This window comes from Phasianus colchicus, chromosome 24 (genome assembly GCF_987193195.1).
Source record: "Phasianus colchicus chromosome 24, bPhaCol1.hap1.1, whole genome shotgun sequence".
Lineage (NCBI taxonomy): Eukaryota > Metazoa > Chordata > Aves > Galliformes > Phasianidae > Phasianus > Phasianus colchicus.
Genome location: NC_143459.1, coordinates 3,384,451 through 3,406,919, shown reverse-complemented (window position 1 = coordinate 3,406,919; position 22,469 = coordinate 3,384,451). Strand labels below are relative to the sequence as shown.

The window sequence follows — 22,469 nt, the reverse complement described above, 5'->3', positions numbered from 1 at the left end:
GCTGCAAGGGGCAAGGCAAGGCTGGAGCCTCTGCAATGAACTGACCGTGGGCAGTGGGCACTGCACTGCTGGCACAGCCCTCGGAGCCCATCGGTGCTCTACTGCTGGGAGGTGCTGCTGGGAGATGCTGAGCATCGCCGTGAGCGCTTTGCAGGAGATATTTATCACCCCCAGGAGCTGCTGCACCCAAAGTCTGCAAATGGCTGAGGGCCAATTCCTTTTCCATTTACACCAGTGCCCTTGGCGTGATCCCACTGCAGCCACAGGGGAGCACAGAGCAAACATCTCCAAAGGACCTCAATTCACCCAAAAGACAAACCCCATCTCCTGAGTTCCTTTCTGCCTCCCAACCTCCACATGCCCTACTTGAGGACCCGGGCTCTGCTTGCCTCGGTGGCTCAGGCTGTTCTGAGCACTCCAGCTCATCAGTTTTGCCACAAGCAGATTAGGGATTGCTCACACAGGGTCAGCAGAACGGGGAGGTCACCAGGAGAGGTTACAGGGGATGGGGACAGGAGGACCAGCATCACCCAGTGAGAGACAGCAGGGACTGGCGAACTTCAGCCTGCCCCATCCATCCCTCCTAACCAGTATCTCGTTATGCTTTTGCTAATCAGCTTCTCGTGTGTGTTACCTGAGAACGTGCCAAGTCGTGAGAATTACAGGCCTGTTAACTCCCGTGTTGTTCTTGGCATGAGGCAGCCTCCACTTGCTCGGGTAAAAATTACGATCTTTGTGAATAAGCTGTGTGTGTGAGAGCAAGAGGGTTTTTTTTTTTTTTTTAATGATTATTATTCTGCTTGGTTATAGCTAGCGCTGTGTCAAAAGGCTGAGATTGAAATCACTGAGTCGATTCTGCTCCTGGTTTTTAATTCCTCCGATTTGGAAGCAGCAGAGCTGAGAGCGGAGCGCGCACGAAGCGCAGCTTTGCAGCATTCCTGGTCCTTTGGATGGGCTCCGCAGGAACCGTTTGGGATGGGCTAATTCTGTGTGTCTCCACTCCTGCTGTCACTGACATTTGGGAATCTGGCCCAGGCGGTGACTCGTGGCCCGTTCCATTTGTCTTTCTGCATTTGTGTCATCACCTGATTCTTTGCTCCAAATGATGCTCTCTGGGTTTCTGGCACTACAGGGGACTGTGCTAATTTAAACTATTCCCTCCCCCCCCAGCCTCCTCCAAAGAATCTCTATTGTACAGCCAATGAGATGAGCCTATAAAACTCAGCCTCTCTTTTTTTAAACAAAAATCAAATGATAATCCTACACAAAATGTTCTTCTTGCAAACCGCGCTGCTATCATTGGAAATTCCAAGCATAGACAGTTGATTTCAATGAGAAATAAATTAAACTTTCATTGTAATTTGGAGTTGGAAGGAGTGCGACAGCTTTTACAATTCAGGTGACATTTTCAAACGTATCCTGGTGCCTCTGCCAACCCCCTGGCCAACAGAGCTGAGGGTCATCAAACATCTCCATCACTTCTGAAAGCGCAGCACTGGGGCTTTTGAGACTTTCAGCCCCAAACCTTCCAAGGGAGACAATTTCACACCAAAACTCAAAGCGCGCATCGCTTCAATAATACCCCACAGATCTCTGTTTGTGCTTCTGCTGATTCTCAAAAGAAAGCAACACCACGATTAAAAACGCACGGGAAGGAACACGGGGGTACCGTGCAGATGGGAGAACAGCTCTCTTCATTACAGCGGTGCCGAGCAGTGCAGCAAAGCAGCCAGATTGCTTCACATGCAACGCCTACACCTTGGGGACAAAAGCTCCAGCTCACAGAATGGGCAGGCTGCAGTCCCAACCTCTTTCCTGGCAGCTGCCAGGCAGACACACGGAGCACCCGAGGGCTCAGTGCCACTGATAGCACTCATGGGAAGAGCAAAGGCTGCGCGTGCGCCCATGCAGGTGTGCATACATGTGGGGAATGAGGCTGGAGCGAGGCGGTGGATTGCTGGGCTTGGCATCAACACAGCTCAACAAGATAAGAAACCATTTGGATTAGCATGTAAAGTGCGATACACCCTTTATAGCTGATGCTTAACCGTCTGCACAGTGCCTCCATATCAAAGGAGTGACTGGATTCCAAGCACGTTGCTTTGCTCTCCCAGCATTCCGACTGGAACTGCTTGGTTTTACTGGGTGAAACCACCGGAGCGTGCAGCTCAGCAGCCATCTGCTCACCCCAACCCCAACCTCGGAGATGCACGCCAGCCTTACCTTGGATAGGAGTCTGAGCCTGCGACCCGAAGTGGCTCGGGGTGCTGAGGGATCCACGGGGGCTGGGTGTTGTGGGGGTGACCCTCATGGACTGACGCAGCCGCTCCAGTTCCCCGTAGCGGTCGGCGAAGGGTTTGGTTTGGTCTTCTAGCTTTTGTCTGTGCCCTGGAAGGTGATAAGAGAGGATGGTGTCCAACCCGTTCCCCTTTGCTGGGTGGAGCACAGCGGGAGCCCCCTGCCTCCACGACAGCTGGGGAACCAGTGAGGGAAATGCTTGGTTGTAAGTGCTTTCTATAGCATTTCCTCAGTGCACACAGGACAGTCCCTCGTCCCACTGCAGCCCCTGCCCAGCTCTGCCCATGGCACCGCTTTGCTTCGTTCGGTTCCTCTTCTCCCAGCCCTAAAGCAGCAGCTAACGAGCATTTGCAAAGCGCTCCCAGCTCCTTAGGTAGCAGCTGCTGGAACGGGGCAATAATAATTATTAAATTTATGCTAATAGGCCTGAGGCAAGAGGCGCATGAAATACACTTGATACATAACTTTCCCATTTTACTACATTAATCATTGCCGAACGGCTCCGCTCTCCCTGGGCTGGATTCCAGCCTCAGTTACACCCGCACGAAGCTGAAGGGCCCCACATCTGCTTGGCGTGAGCACGGTGTCAGCTCATAGCAAAGTCACAGAAGGTCCCCAGACTTTCCCCTCCCGCAGCCTGGCATCTGGTATCTCCCCATCTTGCCTCTGATTGGCTTGGGATGTGCTCCCAGGCTTGTGGAGCTTCTGGGAAGCTGAGTCTTGACTCCAGCATCAGCTCCAGCCCTGCTCTCTGATGTCCCCACGTTGTTCCCATGCACAGCTCCAGCCCCAGTGCCAATGTGCTGATGGCACAGAGCAGGATGTGCTCCAAAAGGGCTCTCAGCAGAAAGCAAAACCTGGTGGTATTCTGTTCCCTGCTGTGTGAAGTAAACCAAGGAAACCTCGAATCCACACCATGAGAGATCTCTTCTAATCTCCCTGAGCCCCAAGACCTCAGGCATCTCCATGTTATTGGAGGGCCCTGGGAGACATAAGGAGCATATAGGGAAGAGATGGGTGTGCAGCGAGGTGTCTTGCTTGGGCCACATCTCATCTGAACACACACGAGAAGAAAAATAGGCTTAAATAAGTTTTTCCTCTAGCACTTTTCTCAGGCACAGCTTAGCAGAGGAGCCAAAAGGACTGTGAAGAGCAAGCTGCACAGAAATTCAATGGAATTGTAATTCTCTGCCCCTACCTCAGCCAAAATCCCATCCTGCAGCAGTATTTGGCACGTGACACAGAAAACCCTGAAGTGTAAATCAAGTGATGCTGTTAATGCAGTTAAGTATTATTCAGCCGCACGACTGAACCAAGGGCTTCGTGCAGCCATGCTGTGCTGCACTGCAGTCCCTGTGCTGCCTCCAGTAAATAGCAGTGCCCCTTGGAACAGGATGGTTTGTGTGCAGGCTCAGCCATCACCAATAAAAAAAAAAACAACAACCCAAACCTAAGACTGTCTTGATAAAAATAATGTAGAAAAACTGATGTGGATGCAAGCCAAAGCAAACGCTGGGGTTGCTGTAGGAGGTGAGCAGCAGTGGGGCTCAGACCCTGGCCAGCTTCCCCAGGCTCTCCCCAGTGCATATTGGCCATGCCTAGCTCCACCCATGGGGCTGAGTTGGGACAGCACTGTGTTGTACAGAAAAAGGAAGCGAATGAGTTAAAAACCAGCAGCCCCACGGACTACCAGCCCTGCTCGGTACAAGCTGTCTCCCCAGCATTTCCTGCTGCTTGTCACTGAGAGCTGGGGACGTCAGACTTTGTCACGCAAGAGAGAATTGCTATTAATGGGTTTCTTTCATCAGAACAACCTGAGCTTTTTCATTTCTGCAGCGGTTGGCTTCATTAAAAGCCCTTCCCCATCTGCCCACAGCTGACATGCAGAGGAAACCAGCGCCGTCAAACGAACAATAGCTCATACCTTAGAGAAAAGGAAGGTGGTTTCGAGCTTAACCCAGGGACTGACTCAAAGCCTCCTGAAGTCAGTGGGTGGATTTTCAATTGACTTCAAACAGCGTCAGACCTCAACCCAAGAAATCAGTCAGAGGAGGCTTCAGCTCCCTGAATCATTTAACGCTGATACTCAGCGCGATGACGTGCAAATTTGGACAGACCACCTCAAATCCTGGCGTAAGAACGAGATCTGCATCAGCCCAGCAAACAAGCAATCCCATCAAACACCTCCCAGCTGGGAGAGCTGTGACACTTAGGCCAGTAATAGGGTGCATCCTGGAAGTTTGGGTTTTTTTCTTGGAAAGCTGACAGCAAAAAGCCAGCGCTGCACCGAAGCTCAGGCCCTGAAAGCTGATTGAAAGGCATGCTTCTGCACTGAAAGATTCCAAACACCAAACAGACCCGACTCTTCTTTGCCAGCAGAGCAACCTGTTGTGGCTGCAGGGATGTCTGCAGTGCCCAGCAAGCACCCTGCTTCCCCAGCTGCAAATAGGAAGCTGACCAAAAGTAGAAAAGGGACTCCAGGAACTTCATAGTGTGAATGATACCCAACTCTCAGTGCTGCTCAATTGGTTTGGGCCCAGTACAGATGAGCTCATCCCTGGGTTTCTCTACATGTGAGGGCAGATGGAGCCATGGCCAGGAGAGGCAGGGGCTGGGCAGAGTGCAGCCCTGTGCTACCAGAGGAAGGGGAGCAGATGGTGGGAAGTGGCTTGTCCCTCCCTGGGCGTCTTGCTGTGAAGCACTGGCAACAAGCTGGAGCAAAGGAAGCACAGAGCATTGCAGCTCAGAGTGGGGGCTGTTCATTAACACACGCATTTGCAGATCATTTCCTTTACTCCGCTGAGGAGGAGATGAGAACCAGGAGACAGTAGCATAGCCAGGGCAGAACGCCTCAGCTGGGATGTGCTGTGGTTGCTCCAGCTGAGCTCCAGCAGCTGTAGAGCCCACCCTGTGCCCAGCAGCACAGCCACCTGCACTGCAAGACCCAGCACGGCCACCAGCATCCACCTGCTTCCTTCCTCTGCAGCCCAACCGAGGAGCAGCCACTCAGCCTAGCAGCTCAGCATCTACACGTCCACGAGAATGGACTGGAAAAAAGCAATCAGCAGCGGATAAAACTCCGTCTCAGTGCACAAAACACCTTTCACATCCCTCCCGAAGCCCTCAAAAGAGGTACTTCAGAGAGATGCGCCAATCCTTTACAGAGGGTTGAATTTTTTCCCAGTCTGAGCCTCAAGTCCCAGCATGAGCTTTGGGAACGAGCCACATGAGAAGCGCCTGTGTTATGGGAACATCAGGGCTGTCCCTCGCAGCACAGGGCTCAGTGGTTTCATCTTTGCATACCTACAGTGCAGGATGTGAGTGCCCCTCCAGCCCTCCCCCACACCTCCAGCTCAAGGCTGGCCATGGGAAATGCCCAGCCAAAAAGCACACGGTGGGTCCCACAGCCACCAAAGGATGGGAGAAGAGGATGGGGAGCTCTGCAGAGCCCCGGTGAGCAGCAGCACCAGCCAACTGCTAAGAGGAAAAGAGGAAAACGTTCGCAGGGACCATCTCTTCTGCTGCCTAACAAAGTCAAGCACAGATAACTCATTATTCACATGCCTGAAGTTGGCCTGCTTACGCCATTTGGAAAGAGAATCAGTCACGGCGAGGCTCTGCTTTGGTTTCCTCTGGCTTTCATGAGACACTGCTGCTACTGTCTTCCTCCAGCTTTGAGAGCAGGGCAGTGTGTCGCAACGCAGAGGATTTACACCGACTCCAACAACGAAAGGAAAATAATATTTAAGGGGGAGAATTAAAAAAAAGAAAAAAGAAAAGAAAAGAAAAAAAAAAGCTGCTAATTTCTAAAGCTTTTTTAGCCGGTGGTGGTCCGAGATGAATTGGCTGCCTCTAAAAGGCTGAAAATAAATATCCCTCTTTTTGAAGAAAACACGCTGGCTCGCAGCCAGCTGGCAGGAAGCACGGAGATACGTTGCACTTACAGTGGGTTTTTACTGTCTGAAGCTGCAGCAGCGGGGAGAGATGTTCATTATAGGCAGGCTGGTATTGATTAGCTGGTTTGCAAGCCCTTAATCTCCTCTCACTTGTGGGTTGGTCCCTTGGCTTCGCCTCTGCCTCTCTCCCTGCCCACCCCATGACAGGAGGCCACGCAAGCACACAGCTTCCGATAAACCCCATCGTGCTTGGAGCCCTGCTGACACCAGCACACCCCCAAACTCAGCCCTCTGGGAGGAAAACAAATCTCGGATGGGATTTCCTAATGATGCAGGAGCTGTGGCTCGTGCTCAGGTTGAAAGGAGCATCACACTCAGATCTCTGTGCAGATTTAGGACAGGCCCCTGAGGGATGCGGGCTCCCCATTCCTAGGGTTTCTACAGGAGGACTGATCCTGTCTGGATGTGCAAAGGTATTAAAACGTTTTGCTGTGCTGGTAAAGCTGGTGGGAATCCCAGCAGCAGACGGGGTAAAGTTCACCAGGTCTTCCCATCCTTAAACACTCCTGAAAAAATCTGGCTCTGAGGCTGCAGGGTGAATCGGGAGGGATTTAAAGGTCTTGATGGAAGAACTGAAAGCTTCACCCGGCACGTTTGTGGGAAATCCTGCAGCTTTCATAGCAAGGTGCAAAAAAAACCCCACCATCCTCCTTCACTGCTTCTGCTCCCATTTCCAGGAAGGCAGAGCTCAGCTATGGGCTGCCATCCAGTTCTCACGGAATTAAGCAAAAAAACCCCGATTCAAAGATTTCGAGGCTGGGTGCTGGGGAGGAAGCAGACAGATCTCAAGCACATCCAGCTGGTATTGCCTCAGTCGAGTCTGAGATCAGATTTCCAAGTGCATACATTAGCTGTCAGTGCACAGATCAGTGGAGTTCTGCCAGTTTGCAGCAGGCAGTGAGTTAATGCCTGCTATCTAACAATTCGAAATGGAACCTGTGTGCTACCAGTATAGCTGGTTTTTCCCACCTAATAACCTGTTCCATTAGGGCAAGCGCATCAAATTCCTTTGGGTGACACTGGTTAGGATTAGGATACTCTGCCCTGGACAGGGAGGATCATCTGCTGGGTTCAAATCCGTGCAAGGAATGTGCAGCGTTACAGCTAATGCATACGAGATGTGCCTGATGCTGCAGGGCCAGGCAGCAGCCAACTGGATGCAGGAGCTCTCCCCAGCCGGTCCTGCACTCCCAATAACACCACACAGATCAGATCCAAACTTTCCCAAGGTTTGAGGATGCTGAGCCTTGGGTTTCCCCTTTGCCCTAGGACAGAGCTGGAGCAGAGCCCTGACATTTGAATGCTAATATCCCCCCAATCCCAGGACTGAACTCTGAGCTCCATCTCCAGAGACTGGCTGGTATGTTGGATAATTACAGCTCCTGTCGAGCTTTGCCAGCACTCTCAATGCAACACCGTGAGAGCCCCAAAGCAACATTACCTGCGTGGCTCCCTTAATGCTCTGCACAGTGCTCCTCCAGGAAAACAGCAGCAGAGCTGCGTTCCCACACCAGCAGCCCTAATAGGGAAGCACAGCGTTGGGCTGCATCCCGCTGCCAACATCCCTGGTGCCATGACTCGGAGGCTGCAGCACTGGGCTGCCCCCCATTTCTGATTTGTTGCTCCTCCTTCTCCCACTCAGTGCATAGATTCGCTGGAAAGAGTAAGATAAAAATCATACAAAACAGCATCGAAGCCCCTTCCGCTGCAGGATATGATTTATCTCTGCCAGATTTCAGAACAGGTGATGGGTCAGCGAAGACTGGGGTCTTAGGAACTCTATTTCATCTCACTCTGAGTCAAATCCTCTTCCTCCCTCTGCCACATCATTGAAGCGATTGGTTGTGCTGATAAACCCTTTGAGAAGGAGAAACGAGACGTGTCCTGCCCCGATATCTGATGCGATCTTGTGGTTTTGTTTGATAGTTTGGGTCCTTTAGCTGCTATCTTCCCTGAAATGAAACTTGCCTTTTAGCACTGACTTTCTTTTCAATCGTCGACCCTTCGCGCTGCCCTCCTCAGCTTGCAAATCCTGCCCATGGCGAGCAGGGCTGCTCTGTGTCAATAAACACACAGCTCAACCATCCTCATGTACTCACTGCCCTCCGTGCTGTTGGATCCACTTTACAAATCACCATCGCACCGAATCGCCCCTTCGCAAAGCTCACAACATCCTCAACACAAACACTCCTCTTGGGTCCTCGTGTGTCCCAGCACACGCATCCCCTCCTGCCCCATCCCAGCTCATCTCTTAGCATAGACTCACACAGCCGCATCCAGCAGAAATGCATTTCACTGTTTAATCTGTACGATCCCTGCACACATCTGAGCCACCACCGATCCTTATGGAAGCATCCTTCACCAGGCCTCTTCTCCTCAAACATCCCCCATCCATCAGATGCTCCTTTTGCTCCCCTATAACCTCTTCCAAATGCAATATTGATGCCCTCATCTCCAATCCCGATTCTTTCTGTCTTCTGCAAACCCGGAGCAGAATCAGGTTATGCTCTCCTACAGCCGTACCCTGGGGTTTTCCAAAGCCTTCAAAAGCAGGAGGTGTTGCAACCAATCTCAACAAAGATTCTTTGTACACCAGGAGCAAAAAATAATTTCCCTGCTCTGCCTCCTGATGCTGCTTTGCTTAGAAAATATTGGTCGTTTTTAAGTGAAATGATTTTGCAGTTATTACGCACTGGGTGATTATAAAAGCAGAGGTGGAATGCACTACATGCAGCAAATAAAATAATTAGAGGAGCCAATTTACCGGAGCCCGTATAATTTGGGTTGCTTTGTTATTGCTTCTTTCAAGGCTGGGTTACAGGAATGGGTGATGCAAACCTGCAGCCGGGGGACATCGCCCTCCTGGAGGGCTCTGAGGTCCATGCAATCCTCCACTCAGTGTTTGCCACCCCTCGAGCTGAACCCCGACTCGTGGCTTTGCCCAGAAGGGGTTAACAGGGTAGCAGTGCCTATAAGAAATTAGAGGAGGTAGTTTAACATAATTGCCTGCCATGCATGTATCAACAGCAGTCTCGAACTGCCTCTGCAAGAAAACAATGCCCTGGATGGTCTCAGCAGATACCAAAGGGTTCAGATTTACCCGCTGGGATCAAAACACATTAGCAATGGGAATACAAACAGAGAAACCCTGCTCCACAGCAAGTACTGATCTGCAGGGACTCCTGCGTGAACTCGGCAGCTCAGAGCTTTGCACCGATCCCTTGCACCCCCAGCACAGCCCCAAAGGAGGGGGCACTGCGAGAGCCTTTGGGACACACACCACTGTGCTGCCATCAGCCCAGCGCCTGCTTTCATCTTCCTCCACTTGAAGAGCAAAAGGGACGTTCCACCGATGCCATAAAGTGCCCAGAGCCCCTCCTGCTGCTCCAGGTTGGGAAGGGGTGGGAATAGAGAGCCAAAAACCCCACCATGAACGGGGCAGAGGCAGCACCAGGCGGCCGCCACGCGCCCTGGGCCAGAGTGGAAGCAGGAAATGGTCACTAAGGATTTCCTCCTCTTCCTCCCCAGGGAAGGGGACGGGTCAGGAGAGGTGGGAAATTGGCGTAGCTTAAGCGCCGTGCTTGAAATTAGAACAAATTAAAGTGATTTTACAGTAGGCAAATAACTGTCCCAAAAGCGTTGAGGTCATCTATTTTTTCCTCTTCTTTTGACTTTCTGTTTTGTTTTTTTATTACTTTTTTTTTTTTTTTTAAACAGTTCCCGGATAAACTGGGAAACGTTTGTTTGTTTATATCTCGCTAAGGAGAAGCAGAGCAAAAACACAAAAGACCCTCAGAATACCCCAAACTATCGCCCCATCGGAGCAGTTCAGCAACAAGCCTGGCTGGCAACACAAGGACAGCTCAAATTCAAGTTTCACGCATCCCCATGAGAAAACCTTTTTGCCAAGATAAAGATCTGCAGTCGTACAACCCAGCTCACAGCCCAGCCTAAATGCAAGCAGAGAAGCAATCTGCATTTCTCAGAGGTAATCAGAACGTTCCTGGATGATCTTTTCCTCTTTTTTTTTTTTTTCTGCTTTTTCTTTTTTGCCTCGATAAAGGGAAGTCCCAAAGAGATGCTCTTTGTTAAAGGAACTGCCAAAGAGTCAGAAATTTGGCCAGAAATCATCAATGACTTAAAAAACTAGAAGTCAGCACAGAAATAAGCACCTCCACTGTACAATAAATGCAGTTTTGTACTTTTGATGGCATTTAAGCCACGAAGGCATGAAGACAGGGTGCTGTAAAGAGTCAGCTTTGCACAATGGAGCATAAGCCAACACAAGGGGTGCACCCACAGCCCCAGATCTGGGGGGATAGGGGCTCATCTTAGGGCAGCACATCCTATAGGGGACACCTGGCAGCTTCAAGTTGTTACCATCACACTGAGAGCTTATTCTGATGAAGAGCAGTGCACCAATTTTCCCTTTCCTGAGTCAAGCAGGCTGCTGGTTTTGCTGTCTCTAGATGCAAATCTGACTGCTTTGCAGCTGTGGGGTTGGGGGTGGGGGAGATGCAGGATGGCTGTCCTCACCAGCACAGCCCCAGACACCTTCCTCCTCCCTGCCTCAAACTGGAGGACTGACTGAGAATCAAAAGCAAAACTCCTTAGAACAGATCCACCAGAATTTGAAAAATAAATAAATAAATTCAGATCTTGGGAGACAAAAGCAATAAGAAAAGCACCAAGGTGGGCTGTGTGTATTTGGGGCAGCTTGGTGTGCATTGTTACCATCGCTAGAAGAAATGGGGCTAGGGGCACCCACTGCCCCTTCAGGCAGATTCTCCCCATTCCCAGCTCAGCTTTTCCTCTATTTTTGGGGATCTTTTTCCCCACCTCTGCCTGCAGCCGTGAGCCCCTCAACGCATGGGCTGCTGGAGTACAACCTCACACCCCCCAACCCCTCCTCCTGGGGGGAGAGGTGTCACCAACACCTCCACCAACACCTCGCTCACAGGCACAGAGAAGGGGCAGGAAGGAGGGTTTCCACCTTCTACAGACTACAAGCTTTCCATTTCCCAGCTGAGAGAGTGTGGCTGAGCTGCAGCTCAGCCTGACGTCGCACACGCAGGGGACAGGCAGGGAGGGAAACCCTCAGCCAGGCTCTTGAGAACATCAAAGAAAAACCCAGAGTTCTTGGAAATGGCTCAGAAACGTGGGAGGTGAGAAGCTACGTGTGCGTGTGGGGTGCTGGAGCTGAGGCTGCAGCCCATCCCTTGCGTTCAGAGCTGTCAGTGCACACATCCAGCATGGCCCCACAGTATACTGGGGTCAGTAGGGTGAGGGAACCACATGTGTTGCCCTCCTCGTCCTCACTTTCCTTCCCATCAGTGCAGGAGAAGAGAGCATGAAGCTGCAGAGCAAAAGCACGCGGGTCAGTGCCCAGCACCCTGCTTCATCCCTATGTGCTTTTTGCTGGGGGAGGGGTTAAATAAAATAATAATAATAAATAGAACGCATCTCCATCCCCCAGCTTCTGTTGACCTTCTACCACGTGGTCCAGCATTCAGCAGGGAAGCAGAGGGCTCTGAGCATCCCCACTTCTCCAGCACCCACAGCCTGAGGGTGGGTGTGCTCCTGGTGACACTGCGTGCTGCCCAACAGGGCTATGGGTGGGTGATCCACTCTGCTTGGGTTCCCCTCACTCCTCACCACGGTGGTCAGGATGAGGTAGGAAGCAAAAGCATGGGGTTAAGGGCTGACAGGGCTGTATAAAGCTGGGGGAACGGGTGTTAAGAAAGGCTAAACAGTAGCAAAAAAAAAAAAAAAAAAATTAGAAAAGATACTGAAAGGAAGAAAGCAGGAGCTTGCAAAGAGTTTCCAGGAAATGGGAGAAGGAGAGGGGAGGATAGGAGGAAGTGGAAAAGGTTGGCAAGAAGTGACAGCGAGGAGGAGGACAGAGCTGTAGGAAGGGGAAAGGGAAGGCAGCCAAGAGGGAGGTGTGAGGGGAGGCCCTGGAGATGCTCTCATTCATCCAGGAATAGACTAAACAGCCCTGCATAGCTCCCAGCTATTCCTTTCTCCACGTTCTGCCTCCTGTGGGTGGGAGAGCCTCTGCACGAGGACTGCAGTGCAGCAAAGTTGGGTTTCTGCTAAATGGAGAGCTGCAGAGAAGGTGGAGGGGGGGGGGAGGAAATTCCACAGGAAGCTCAAATATTTTATTACTTCCTGTTTGCACAGAGTATGTCAACACTCGGCACCTGACACGCCGTTTGTTTAGAGCTAAGGTGTCAACTCCAAAAAAATAAAGATGTCCTCTGCAGATCAAACCCGCAGCAAAGCAGAGTGCAATAGAAACAATGGAGCAAAGGAGCCGCGGGGCCAAGGCAGTGCTGGGAGCTCATTAGGGCTCTGTGGGCTCAAAGCTGTGGGTCCCAGTGCCCAGCCTGGTGCCCCCCAGCCCTGCCTTGAGCTCCAGCTGCAGCCCGGTTTGCCGTCATTTCTCACCCAACTCAACTTGATCTCCAACTCCTCAGATGTTTTCTGGGCACAGCTTTAGTGAAAAGAGTTGCTCAAGGGCTGAGATGAAGCGATGGGACAAGGGTGGAAGATGAATGGGAAGCTCAGAGGTGGGGCATGGAGAGGAGTCACGGTTCTGGCCAAAAACCCCACGAGAACGTTTGCTGGAAGAATTTCACCGCATCTGAGAAGATGATGCCCAGGGCTTTCCCAGGATCCCAAGACAAATGGCCAATTCTTTCCATATGAACGATGCTTTTCTGCATGGTCACACCAACCCCTCCCCAGCCCCAACATCGCTCCTGCACCCAACGCTCACCACGTCCCTCTCATTTGTGACACTGCTGCCAAGAAGGGGCAAAAAGCACATTTTCAGCTATATGCACATTGCACATCTAACACAGATACACTCATCTATCAAGTACCTACACTACACTCACACACACACGTCAAATAACCACAAGCCCTGGTGGCTGCTCTCACCTCCCAAAGCTGAGCAGGGAGGGCAGTGGGAGCCTTGGTGCTCAGCCAAAGCCCTGGGGCTCCTCCAGGTGAGCAGTGCTGAGCAGAGGGTGCTGTGCCAGAGCCCCCCAGTGGCAGCCAGGCCAGAAAACCACCTCTGACATCTCCAGCCCAAACCAACTCCGCAGGCAGCAGATCCGCATCATGGATGCGCACACGGATGGATGGGGAGGAAAGGAGGAGCAAAAGGATTTTTTGTTTTAGTTTTAATGGCAGGTTCATTCAAAAATGCAAAGCAATGAGTATAATGAAGGAGAAAACTACCCCCCCCCCCCCCCCCCCCCCATCTCCCCACCATAGACTGAATTTTCAGCAGATATGGGTCAAACTGATCATAGGTGAATTCCCTTTCCTGCCTACAAATTTACAATCATCTGAAAAGGAGACCAAAAAAAGCTATAAAAAAGGCAATTTAGGCCTAAACTGCTCAGGTCATCAATTTGTGGGGGCACAGGGATGGGGTCCTGTGCAGACTGAGCTCATGGGGGGCACCCAGCCCATGGTGGGGGCTGGGACTGGGTGGTCACTACAGTCAACTCCAACCCCAGTCATTCTATGCAATTAACCCACAAGACAAAGGCACAACCGACACGTGAACACCACGCAGACCTCCTTAAGGAGCCAACATCTCCAGGTATGCAGATCAGAAAAAGCCAAAAGCACAGCAGCAAAGCGCTGACCTTGCATCCCAGGACAGCATCCCTCAGGCAAACCAAGCGAGAGGCAGGGCAGGCTGTTCCATGGCAGGTTTTGGCTAATTGTGCCAAACGAAGGCACGGCACCAACGCAAACAGAGCCGGGAGAGTTTGCCCACAGCTCAAACCCACAGCTCCTGCCCGGTGTGCCTCCATATCAGAGCCTTTAAATTAAAGATCGGCGGCGGCTGGCCCGTGTGTTGAAATGCAAGAGGAGGAGCAGCTGTGATTCAGCTGGGGTTTGGTGAGCGCGGAGTATCGGTGAAATCAGAGCAAACCAAACGCTAAGAGTAGCAACTATCCTGCCTTGTATTATTATTTATATATTCCCTGTGATGGTGATGATGATTATTATTATTAGAAAGGCAATCTGATGCAGCAGATAAGGGGCTGAGCAGGAGTCAGGAGGCCTGCTTGGTTTCTATTCCTGAGCTGGAGGTGTTGTGCAATTCCACACCTCCTGTCCTCGGGTTCTACAGCACCCACCACGACGTGCAATACCCTCCACCTGCAGGGCTGTGCTTTGGTTCTAAGAACCAACCGACCCAAACCCAGCAGCGTTGCGTATCCTGGGTGCCAGCTTTGCAAACAAGCATCCCAACCCTGCAGGCTCACACGGACCCTCCAACACCCCAGGCTCCAAAATTAAAAATGAGCAAAGAAAAAAAAAAATAAAAGAAAAAAGAAAAAGGAGGGCTGAAAAAAAAAAAAAATCAAGCAGCAGCAATGCAAATAAAATCCCCTTACAGAGGGAACAGCCTCGACCTGGCCTGACATCAAGGGGTGCCGATGGCCCAGTGACAGCATCAACAGAAAATGTTTTCTGAAGCGTGTTTAGAAGGATCAAACTGCTTCCCTTCCATTTGGGCACCGACAGCTTTACACGCAAAGTGAATAAACTGTGCTTTATATCCCCGGGGTGGTGCTGGGTGAGCAGGAGGTTGGCGGGGCCAGGATGAGGGCACACAGAGCGCTGCTCACTCCCAACCCCTATGAGAACGGGGAGCTCCAACCACCCCGACCCCAGAAATGGAACACACCGGGCTGCCGTCTTAGAACCCCACTGCCAAGACCCCAATCACACAGAGGGGTGGTTCTGCAGTTGAGCTGCCTGCTTGGTTTTTCTCATTCTCCACCGCTGGTTGCTGCCAGGCTGTGCAACCCGAAAGCAAAACTGGCAGTGAGCAGCAGATACCCCACAGGCAGGCAGGAGGGACGGGGCAGCCTGTGGGATTGGGGAGCAGCAACTCCAGCTCAACACCCCCAACCTGCAACACTCTGCACAGCCCCAGCTGCACCAGCACCTCCGTGCTGCTAACAAAGTCCTGTCCTTCCCCACCGAATGAGGAGAGCTCAGGCTGCTGGCAACCCAACCCCTCCTGCTGTTGGGATCCCCAAATCCCCCCCCCCAATGCCAAACAAAGCACAGAACTCACGTCGTGGCTCCCGGGGTCCATCTACAGTGACTTTAATGGCTCGGTGGTACGTAGCGACCTGGGTGGGGTTGGTGAACACTGTGATCGTCAGGGTGAAGCTTTTTCCTAAGCAAAGGGAAAAATAAGAAAAGAGGAGATTCGCATGGGTTCGGTTCCTTTGAAAGCAAATCGCTCCTGCTGGAGCGTGCTCAGACATAAATATTCGCATACACCAAACTCCAACATTCATCATTTCATTTCAGGGATGTTATTGCTGAGCTACAAAGCTTGGCTGGCTCTGCCAGGGTTCCACTGCTGCAACAAAGAGGCCTGGACTGGCTTAGAACAGCCCTGACCTTCCCAGACAGCCCCTTGTCCCCATATCGATCTCTCCACCCATATCAACCTACCAGTGCCTCCCCACCCAGACAATTCCCTTTTCCCACAGGAATTCAGCCCCAAAACACAGCACTGGACATTGGACACCCCCCACTCCTCACACCCCAAACCCTCCCCCACATATCTTCCCCAGGACCAGATTTGGGTCCTGGTGCCTATGGGATGCTCCTTAGGAGCAATCTGCCAACACAGCACCACTGTAGACTCGACAGGTGATGGGTAAAGCCACACCAAGCTGCAGCATAAATAGGTACTGAACCCAGCCCAGCTTCACCCAGCCAGGAGCAGCACCCATTGTGTGACCCCCAGCAGGAGGGCTGTCCCTGTGCCCCTCTCCCCATCCCCATGCAGGCAGGGAGCAGGAACCCACTGCCAGGAGACATCATCACTGTGGGCTGTAGTGATGCTACTGAAGCACCAAGTTGGTTTCCTTCATTATTAAAAAATAATAACGATGGGAATAAATAAATAAATGGGGGGGAGGCAAGGAAGAAACGCTCTCCAAAGGCAGGTTCGGGAGTGCAGCCCTAGCAGAATGAGAAGGGGGTTGGGGGGAAATAGCAGCAGCCATACACCTCCCACCCTGCCCTGCTCCCACCCTGCACACCTTACAGCACCTGCAGCCCTCTGGGTCCATGGGGGCTGCAAGGGAGCAGCTCCAGCTGAGCACCCACTGCAGGATCACAAAGGGATCGGGTGCTGCAGAGCTGAAGGTGGAGCAGAATTCACCCCAAAGAAGCCACGCATCGCCCTCAGCCCTGCAGGGAAAGCCTTCCCCGCTCCATCTTTCCCTGGTTCAGGTTTCTCAGATCCCAGGCATCATTTGACACTAAGGGTGGAGACCCGAGAGCACCCACAGCCAAAAAAAAAAAAAAAAAAAAAGGCTATTTATACAGCTAGAAGGAGATAATAATAATAAATAATTACAATTTCTCCCTCCATCTATTCGTATTATTATCGTCTTGAGAACACCCCGCAGAAGCGGCTCTGCAAAAATCCCAACCCGCAGAACAGCTCCAAGCAACGCCTTCAGTTCATTCTCTACACAAGAAGGAATTGTGTGTCCCCGTCCCCCCCCCCACCCCCACCTCTCGCTTCGGACGCGTTCCGCAGCCCCACCGCACCCGGGTTCGGTGTAAACCGCGTCCACAAAAAAGCCGACCGGAGCAGAGCTGTGGAACCCGAGCGTAAAGGTGAGAGTTACTAAGGAACATTATTTTAGGAGGTATTTTCACGTGGAGAAAGGCATCGTTGGTCGCGAGTCCCCGAGCAGAGCTGCAGCTCCGTGCTGGTTCTGCCGGCTCGGATTTATTTATTATTCCTTTTTTGTTGTTGTTGTTGTTGTCGTTAAACTGATGCTCCTTCTCCAGGTGATCTTTTCCCCGCATTTTGGTGTCCTCTCACACAACCACGGCCGCGACCCTCCTGCCTCTCTACCGGCTCTCAAAAATCCCTCCCACGAATTGAAAACGACCATTATTACTCAGCACCGTTTTGAACTCATTTCTCTCCTTCTCGGGAAACCCGGGCTGACGTTCCTCTTCCTCCTCCTCCTCTTCCTCCATTCACCGCTCCCGGCCCCGACGGCCGCTTCCAGCTCCATCCCGCACCCCGGCCCCTCAATGGGGCTCCCGGGGGGGCATCGCAGCCCCCCACCCCTCCTCTAACCCCGGCTTTCGTTTGGACACCGCCGTACGAGCAGCAAAGCGGGCTGCTGGAGCACAGCGAACCTCCCCCCCCCCCCATGCTCGAAGTCCCCTCCTTTTGTTTTACAGATGGAGACGGCGATGGGGGGGTACGGATCTGCTCCTGCTTCTGCCCCCGGTGCGAACACAACGCTCAGAACCGTTCAGAGATCGCAAATCGAGAACCTCCCGGGGCCGATTTGAGGGCACAGAGCTCGCTGTGACCCCCTGGGCGTGTTTTCACACACACCGCATTTACACAGAGCTCCGCTCCAACAAAACACCGGGCAGTAAATTCAGGTTTCCATCGATATAAACAAAGCCAAAGCCGGGCTTGTAGGAATGAAACAGGAAGGTAAGAGCGGCAACCAGGATGAAAACCTAACCGGAACAATTCTGAGCATTAAATACCCCTCAGAACCCCTCGGTTTGAGGGGGGAAGAGGGGAGGCACAGCCCAACCACCCATCAGAATAAGGGAAGAAAACAGCCCTGATCTTTGCTCCTTCTCAAGGTGCAATGAGAACCAGAGGGAGGAAGGAGAGATGTGGAAGCCGCTCGCTTCCAACACGGCAGAGCAGAGCAGGAAAGCTCCCAGTGCAACCAGAGGCAGAGCTGAGATCGGGTTGAGTTTGGAAATTTGGGGAAGAAAAAAAAAAAAAAAGAAACAACAACAAAAAAAAAAAAACAGAAAGAAAAGAGCCGAAAGGAATAATTGATTGCAGAAATGAAAGCTTAATTCATACAAGAAAAAACATTTTCTGCCCATCAACCTGCAAGCAGTTAAGCGGGGAGTTTTTAAAGAAACGGCAACTTGGAGAAGGAGCCAACAGGAAAAAGGAAACGTATGAAAGAATGTAAACTATTCAAGTTTCATAAAGAGGAACAAGTAAACAGTTATTACATGCAAATAATTCCTAACATCACTGCTTTTAATTAATGCAGAGAAGTCAAAATATATCCGACTTCGTATGTATACATCCAGAGATTGAGAAAATGCTACCAGATGGCCATTAATGTGTAGCATTCTGCTTTTTTTCCTTTTCGGAGTGAATTAAGTGGCTCAGTCTGCAGCGTTTATTGGTGATGAAATGCTGTAATGCTATTGACGCTGTCGGGAATTCAGGTAGGACGCGGCTGGGAGAGGGGAAGGATTTCCTTCCAGCTGTTTGCAGGGGATTCGTCCTGCTTTGGAGGTGGCACAGATTCATTTCCTGGATGGTTTGCTGTCACAAACCATTCCTTGAGATCGGTGCGGGGCTAAATGACAGAGCCAGAAGGTAACATCTCCCTTCTGCTTTCCCATACAGCACGGGGAAAACAAGTGCACCTTCCCCACAGGCTCGGCTCCCGCATCTCCCACGGCGTTAAGAACGAATCTCCCCGCAACCCAACCCGCAGGACACACCGCTCTTCCCAGGAGAACATTTCCATCAGCCAACAACGAGCGTTCCCCTCCTCCGACACCGCACCGCATCTCCCTCAATTCCGCAGCACTGAGATCGGGGCTTTCAGCCCCGCACCGACCAGGGGCTGCTTTAACACACGCAAGCTTCACGATGGGTTTTTTTTTCTTGCCCCTTCCCCCAACCCCCTCCTCCCCCCCGAACATCTCAGGGAGGAGTGGAGCACCGCCGCAGCCCCAAAGGTACGAACGACCCACTGAGGAACCACTTTGGTGCCGGGGTTGGGGGTCCTCCCTGCACACACCGCAGCAACACAACCCGCCTCCATCGGATCGCGAGAAAAACGCCGTTAAATAAAAATTAAAGAGCTCCCCCCCCCCCCCCTTTCTTTTTTTTTTTTTTCCTGGAAGAAAATAAAACCCGAACAGGACGACCCGGCCGACACCTACCTCTGCCGCTTCTCCCGACAAATCGGAGGTCGTTAAATCTCGCCACTTGGTTTTTCATCACGGCGGAGGCGTTGCGGAGCTCCGCGGAGTAGTTCTCGTCGTTCCCCGCCATCACCGTCACCACTGTTCCGTCGGGGACGTCTCCGAGAGCCACGACCTGAGGGCAGGACGAGAGGAATTCAGGCTGAAGTGACCGAGGTCTGAGCCGAACCGCTTCACGACTCCCCTCCCCTCGAGACCGCCTCCCCCTCCCCAAAGACAAAGCAAAACCAAAAGCAAGTCGAGTTCCCGAGGATAGATTAAAAAAAAAAAAAAAAAGAAAGAAAGAAAAGAAAAAAAGAAAACGAAGGGGAAGGGAAAAGCGAGCTTAGAACCGAGGTTAGAAAGCAGCGAGGGGCTCCAGATTGCCGAGGCTCTGCCCTGCAACAGCTGGGAGCCGCTGTCTGGGGGGGGTTCGATTCGACAGAACTGCGCTGCGGAACTCGGGGCGCAGCGGAGAAACGTGCCCAGGGCCGGGCCCCGCACTGCAGCCCCGCACTGCAGCCCCCCCCCATCCCGCAGGTCCCTCGGAACCGCCCCCGGCCCCGCACCTCATCCCCGGCCCGGGCCGCCCGGGCCGAACGCACCGCGGTGCCGTCGCTGCGGCGCTTCGTTCTCCGCTCCCGGCTCGGCTCTCCCGTCCCTGCCTCTCTCTCTCTCGGAAAGGTAATTAACCTCCGCTCTCATTACACTTCAAAGTTGCCTGAGAGCTCCTAACTGTACGAAATATCTAAGATGCCGTGACCGGAGGGCAACGCGGAGACTTGATTAAAAATAATAAGAGCGGCTCTCCTCAAGGTGATGTCAGGAGCGAGTTAAAGAGAGAGGGGCGGAGGGAAAGCGGCGAGAGGGGGGAGCGGCACCCGGAGCCCCCCCAAGGAGGTCGCCCCTTACCTTGAAGGCGACGGGCAGCGTCTTGTTGCACCTCCAGTGGGACGGCAGCACGGAGCACAAGAAGTTGGGGCTGTCGGTGCGCACCAATTCGCCGGCGTGATCCGCCAGCACGTCCACGACGGAGCGCACCTCGGGCCGCGCCCGACCGCCCGCGGCGGCGGCCCCCAGCGCCCCGCTGTTCTCTCCCATCTTACCGCAGGGGAACGCCGTGGAGGGGGGTGTGAAGCGCCTGCTGGTGCTCGGATCTACGGGAATACGCATCACAACGGAGGGCGTCAAGGAGCCGCCGCCGCGGCCGGGGGGTGCGAGGAGAGCGGCGGGGCTCGCCGCGAGCAACCGGGCCCCGTCCCGGTAGATCCCCGTTCTCGGCGGGGCGGTGCGGGGGGCTGCTCGTTCCCGGCCCCGGGGAGCGCCTACGGCGGCCTCGCCGCTGTCCCGCCCGCCCCGTCCGGGGAACGGCAACGCGGAGCCCCGGCAGAGCCACGTCGCGGCCGGGCTGTAGCCTGCTCCCCTCCGCCGGGCGGCCCCGACAGCAACTCCCAGTGCCGCCGCGCCGCCCGGCACCGTATTTACTGCCGGCCCCGGTGGGGGGGCGGGCCGGCCGTGAGTGACGGGGAGCCTCACCAATGGGGGGCCTTCCCCCTGCCCCCCCGCGCGGCTCCCGGGTGGCAGAGGGGTGTGAGCAGTGCCGAAAGGGGCGTTGCCTCCCTTAAAGTGGGGCCGGCCTTACCGAGTCCCGCCCCGTCGGTGCGTACGGGCTGAGGGAGCGCACGTCGGGGCTTCGGGGGCCGCTCATCGGCCGTGCGCCCGCTGCAGCTCAACCGTCGCGGGGCGGGGAGAGCCGCTGTTCTCCGCCTCTGGACACCGCCTCCACTCTACGGCGGTCCCGGGGTGTCCGCAGCGCTCTGTGGGGCCAAACCCCACCGCAGTCGTTAGCGAGACGACCGCGTATGCGGGAACGAAACGGAGCCGTCGGTCTCTTCGTGGCAACGCCGAACCGAGAGGAGAAACGCGCCGGGGGCGGGTGGGGGGCAGCCCAGGGGGGGCGGCACGGAGCGTCTGCCCCCGTCTGGGGGGGTCCGGCGGGGCGGCCCGCCGTTGTGGGCACGTCGGAGCGGTGCAGAACGCAACTTCCCTTCTGTTCTTTTTTTTTTTTCTTTTGAAACTTCTTTCCCTGAGCTCCTCCGTAAACGAATACAACATTGTTCTCCCCAAACCGCAACGCGTGGAAGGGCCCGAGCCGCACTCCCGTCCCGCAGAGCCGAGCCGAGGACAGGAACGAAAACAAAAATAACCCCGTGTTTGCTTTTTTCTGTTTGTTTGCCTTTTTTTTCTTTTTTTAAGACGCCCTGTTAATAGGGAGCAGTGCGGGAGGAGCGGAGGTTCCCTCGCCCCGTTAAATCCCGCCGCTCTCCTGCCCTTTTTAGGGGAAAGCTCCCCGCGCACCGCTGCGCTCAGCGCTATTTTCTGCCCCCGTTCAGCGGCGGTGGGGGGGGGAGAGGGGGAAACGCTCTCCCTCCTCCCGCCCCTCGCGGAGCCCGGGGCACACTGCGGGAGGGCCGGTCTTGGCCGAGCTCTGTTCCCCCCCCCCGTCCCCGATCTCCGTGGGATTCCCCGAGGGTGGCACGGAGAGGGTGTGAGCGTGAGGGGGGGGCACACGGCGCCTGCGCAGTGCCCCGCGGGCGGGCAGCGCTGCAGTGCGGCCGAAGCGCCGCTCGTTGGCGCCGCGGTTCCGCGACGGGGCGGGCGGAGGGGGCAGCGGTCCGCCACGGCAAAACCCCCGCTCGGCTCTCGCTGGATGCCGTTCACGTCTTACGGCCGTTAGGCGGTGAGACTGCGGTCCTGGGCTTCCCTCAGTCCTCCGTTCCCCTCTACACACCCCCAGCGGACCCATCCCCGGGCTGCGGGCGGAGAGGTGGCACGGAGGTTTCCCACCTGTTCTCCCTCACCGGAGCAGTGGGACCGATGGAACCGGTGCAGTGAGGCAAAAAGGAGCATCGCTGCAGCGAGGCACAGTGATGGGACAGCCCTGGGGTCAGCACGATGCTCGGTTCCAGGTTTAGTGGCTTTATATTTCCTTCCTTTCCTGTCTCTTTTTTTCCTGTCCTGCTGGGAACCTGCCTTTAAAGTGGCTCTGCCTAAAAGCCCACATCCCTGCAGAGCACAACCCGTAGTGCGTCACCTCGGCCCCTTCCTCCCAGCCTGCTCCCCACCCGCTTCCCTTCCTCTTCACAGCAGCCACCGAGTGAG

At 53.8% G+C, this 22,469-nt stretch overlaps 1 protein-coding gene across 1 annotated transcript in view; it reads right to left on the bottom strand.

The window, feature by feature from the left end:
* Nucleotides 1-22,469, bottom strand: part of RUNX3 (RUNX family transcription factor 3) — a 43,114-nt gene that overhangs the window by 8,942 nt on the left and 11,703 nt on the right. Inside the window, exons 2-5 of the mRNA XM_031594963.2 lie at nucleotides 20,220-20,464; nucleotides 19,287-19,443; nucleotides 15,370-15,474; nucleotides 2,224-2,388 (exon numbers count right to left, since the gene is read on the bottom strand). Of these exons, the coding sequence (XP_031450823.2) occupies nucleotides 2,224-2,388; nucleotides 15,370-15,474; nucleotides 19,287-19,443; nucleotides 20,220-20,464 (672 nt within the window). The remainder of the gene's footprint in view (nucleotides 1-2,223; nucleotides 2,389-15,369; nucleotides 15,475-19,286; nucleotides 19,444-20,219; nucleotides 20,465-22,469) is intronic.